Raw genomic sequence first — 3,510 nt, forward strand, 5'->3', positions numbered from 1 at the left:
TCATTCAAAAATAACCCTAAAGACAATGTATACTATGTCCTTACACGGAAATCAATTGTCAATATTTGACCATAATTCCAATCGCGTGTCCACTACAAGAATCACCAATGACCCCTGGGGTAAAATATGAAAGTACAATACATACTGCAAGTTTTAATTACAATTTACATGTTTTTTATCTGTACATCTATGTTTTCTTTTGAAATACAATCAGTATACAACGTTTCAGTGATTAGAGAAATTAACACTCAAGGTTGTGCCATACAATATAAATATCAAGAGTTTGATGGATAACCATTAGTCAGTATTCATAACTTTCATCTCTTTCTTACAATATATTCATACTTACTTATTTATAAGTATAAAGTTTTCACTACCATAATCAACATGAATGTTTACAGTCCTTACGGTACTCCAGATTTTCAGGTAATATTTCAAATTAATTCTAATGTAAATATTTTGTATCACATTAGTATAAAAAAAACACGTTGTTTAAATGCAAGGCTCCGTGTTGAAGGCCTTACTTTTACCTATAATGGTTTACTTTTACAAATTCTGACTTGGTTGAGAGAGTTGTGTCATTGGCACTCATACCACATCTTCTTATATTTATTGTTATATGGTCATTATATTTGAATTCGTTTTAAATTATTATATATGCAACGCTGCTGTTTTTCTGTTGTTGAGTTGCTTCATACAAAACCTATAGTACATTAAATTAGTTTAAACAATTATTGAAAAAGGTAATTCAAATCAATCCAAATTTCAGTGACACAATCATGAAACTTCTTTGCTTTGACTTTTATACCTTTTTTAATATATAATACTTTATTTTATTTCAGATGTATCAGCGAAACTATAACATCAGAGGAAACTACTATCAACCATCGCCACAGACAATACCACTAGCACCAATTCAGAACAATATGCCATCTCCGTATTACCCACACAATACATATCCACACAGTGGAGCTGGAATGGTCGGTAGCATTTTGTTGTTATTTTTTTTAAGGACAACTCATATGGATACGTTTTGATTTGTTCTTTATGTGGTTGATGTGATTAAACATGACTTATACTTTTAAAACAATGAAATTTGCCTGTAAAACTTGATACAAATGTAAAAAGAACATTCACTTAGAATCAATCAAATAATTCTGAATTATTCAACATAATGCACGATTTTAGATCTAAACTTTAATACGTTCTATTTATTATTTTTTTGACATCTCACTTATTCGTAGTGCTATATTAGTATGATAACATATTGTATATTTAAAATGTAAATAACTTATTTTATGAATTATAATTTCAGTATTTTCCGAAACAGATACCCCAAGAACGCTCCTATATTACCCAGAATTCAAGCTGTCATGTTCCTTCTCTAGAAACGGTATTACGAACGCAAGTTCAAGATTACATGTAAGTTCAGATTTTTAGTTATACTTAAGAATCACAAGGGTAGAGGCGTTATTATTTGTTTGCACATATAATTTAGACAGCAATCCAATAACCTAATAAAATTATAAAAAGATGTGTACAGGTCAAATTTAAATGCAGTTCCCGTGTGCCTTAAATTCTTAGACTATATAACTATTATAATCATAAAAATTTTGAATAAACTTTATTAATCATACTTCATTATTTCATTATTTTTGCAAATTTCATTTATAAAAGATTTTAATGTATTTAGAAAATAATATTAATTTGATATTTTACAGAAAATTAGGACTAGAAAAACAAATATCTGAAGTTTCAGCTTCCAAAGGCAATACAAAGATTTTAAAAGATTGGTTGAGACAACACAGAAACAACCCATACCCGACAAAGACGGACAAAGTTATGTTGGCTTATTCAACTAACATGACCATGACCCAAATTTCTAACTGGTTTGCAAATTCAAGAAGAAGAATTAAACAAGAGAAAAGTGAAAAAGAGTTGAATGACAGTTTGTTGGGATCTTCTTGTGATGACAAAAAACGACTAACATGTCGTGAAGACGTGAGACAATCAGAAACATTATCTAGCGCCAAATGTAAAACCGGAAACAAAGAATGCGCATACGATTCATCACGTAACGAAAACGTAAACGATACATTTCAGAGTTCTTTTAACGAAACGAACATTACTCCAGATAGTGGACTCGAGAGTTTTATAGAGACGACAGATTCGTTTGAAAAACGTGAGAACGCAAAAGATCACAAAGGTAGACAGATCTTGATAAATAGTACATCTTAGTTGGATCATATATATAATATAACTTTTAAACACTAATATACTTATTTTTTCAAATTGTTTGGCAGATAATTTCTAATTCAAAACCTGCGAATAGACTTTCAGTAGATTAAACAATATTTGCAGTATTAAAATTTAGTTCTACAGATTGTAGTAGATACATAGTCATGTAAATAATGTGTTTTTATCTTTTTCAGATATAAAGTGCAAGACAAATTTGTTTGGAACAGATCCATTGACAGATGTTACAGTCGAACCATTAGAGACAAAACCAGATACAATAAATGTTACAGTCGAACCATTGGAGATACAACCATATACATTAGACTATATAGTCGAACCATCAGAGAATAAAAGTACAAAGGCTGTTTATAGGACATCGAAAATATGGTCTATTACCGACATACTTAATTGAAAATAACATTCATTTGGTGAATATCGTCCCATGATGCATAGTAGTGCTAAAAGGAAAACAATTCGTTTGTGTAAGTGTAACAAAGAAACTTGTTCATGTATGTATCTTATAATATAATCATTAGTGCTTATTTCTATCCAATAAAAGAAAACTAGAATACTATATATACTTGTTACTCTTTAAGTTATGATTTCAATATCAAAACTGTTCATTATTCTACCGTGTTTCATATTTTCATGCGAGGCCTTTTTTAGCTGACTATCCGGTATGTGTGTATCTCATTGTTGAAGGCCGTGCGGTTTCCATTTACCACTTCGTTCGAACTTAATTGGACAGTTGTCTTATTTGCAATCGAATGGCACCAAGAGACAAATTAATTGCAAATACATGTACATGACGAGAATATATTAATGTTATATGAATATTATCCCTGCTTTCTACTATAGACGGACACGATGAGTCTGATTTTAATGTTTTCGGTTACAATAAAATTGAGAATAGAAATGGGGAATGTGTCAAAGAGACATCAACCCGACCATAGAACAGACAACAACAGAAGGTCACCAACAGGTCGTTAATGCAGCGAGAAATTCCCGTACCCGGAGGCGTCCTTCAGCTGGCCCCTAAACAAAAATATATACTAGTTCAGTGATAATGAACACCATAATAAACTCTAAATTGTAAACAAGAAACTAAAATCCAAAACAATACAAGACTAACAAAGGCCAGAGGCTCCTGATTTGGTACAGGCGCAAACATACAGCGGGGTTAAACATGTTTATGAGATCACAACCCTCCACCTATACCTCTGCCAATGCAGTACAGTTAATGTATAACAATACGCACATACTTTTCAGTTA

General features: G+C 31.2%; 1 protein-coding gene across 1 annotated transcript; it reads left to right on the forward strand.

Moving 5' to 3' along the window:
• Positions 1-320: 320 nt before the first annotated feature.
• Positions 321-2,758, forward strand: LOC134723328 (iroquois-class homeodomain protein irx-2-like). The gene is made up of 5 exons (XM_063586948.1): positions 321-426; positions 843-980; positions 1,316-1,422; positions 1,722-2,206; positions 2,433-2,758. The coding sequence occupies exons 1-5, from the start codon at positions 388-390 to the stop codon at positions 2,648-2,650; spliced, it is 987 nt and encodes a 328-aa protein (XP_063443018.1). The 5' UTR covers positions 321-387; the 3' UTR covers positions 2,651-2,758.
• The last annotated feature ends 752 nt before the right edge of the window (positions 2,759-3,510 follow it).

This window comes from Mytilus trossulus, chromosome 6, assembly GCF_036588685.1.
Source record: "Mytilus trossulus isolate FHL-02 chromosome 6, PNRI_Mtr1.1.1.hap1, whole genome shotgun sequence".
Lineage (NCBI taxonomy): Eukaryota > Metazoa > Mollusca > Bivalvia > Mytilida > Mytilidae > Mytilus > Mytilus trossulus.

What these genes read in the sequence shown, in the direction of transcription:
- LOC134723328 (XM_063586948.1), top strand. Translation starts at nt 388, where the DNA reads ATGAATGTTTACAGTCCTTACGGTACTCCAGATTTTCAG. An exon ending in CACACAGTGGAGCTGGAATG is followed by an intron (nt 981 to 1,315) that starts GTCGGTAGCATT and finishes TTATAATTTCAG; the next exon opens with TATTTTCCGAAACAGATACC. An exon ending in GAACGCAAAAGATCACAAAG is followed by an intron (nt 2,207 to 2,432) that starts GTAGACAGATCT and finishes TATCTTTTTCAG; the next exon opens with ATATAAAGTGCAAGACAAAT.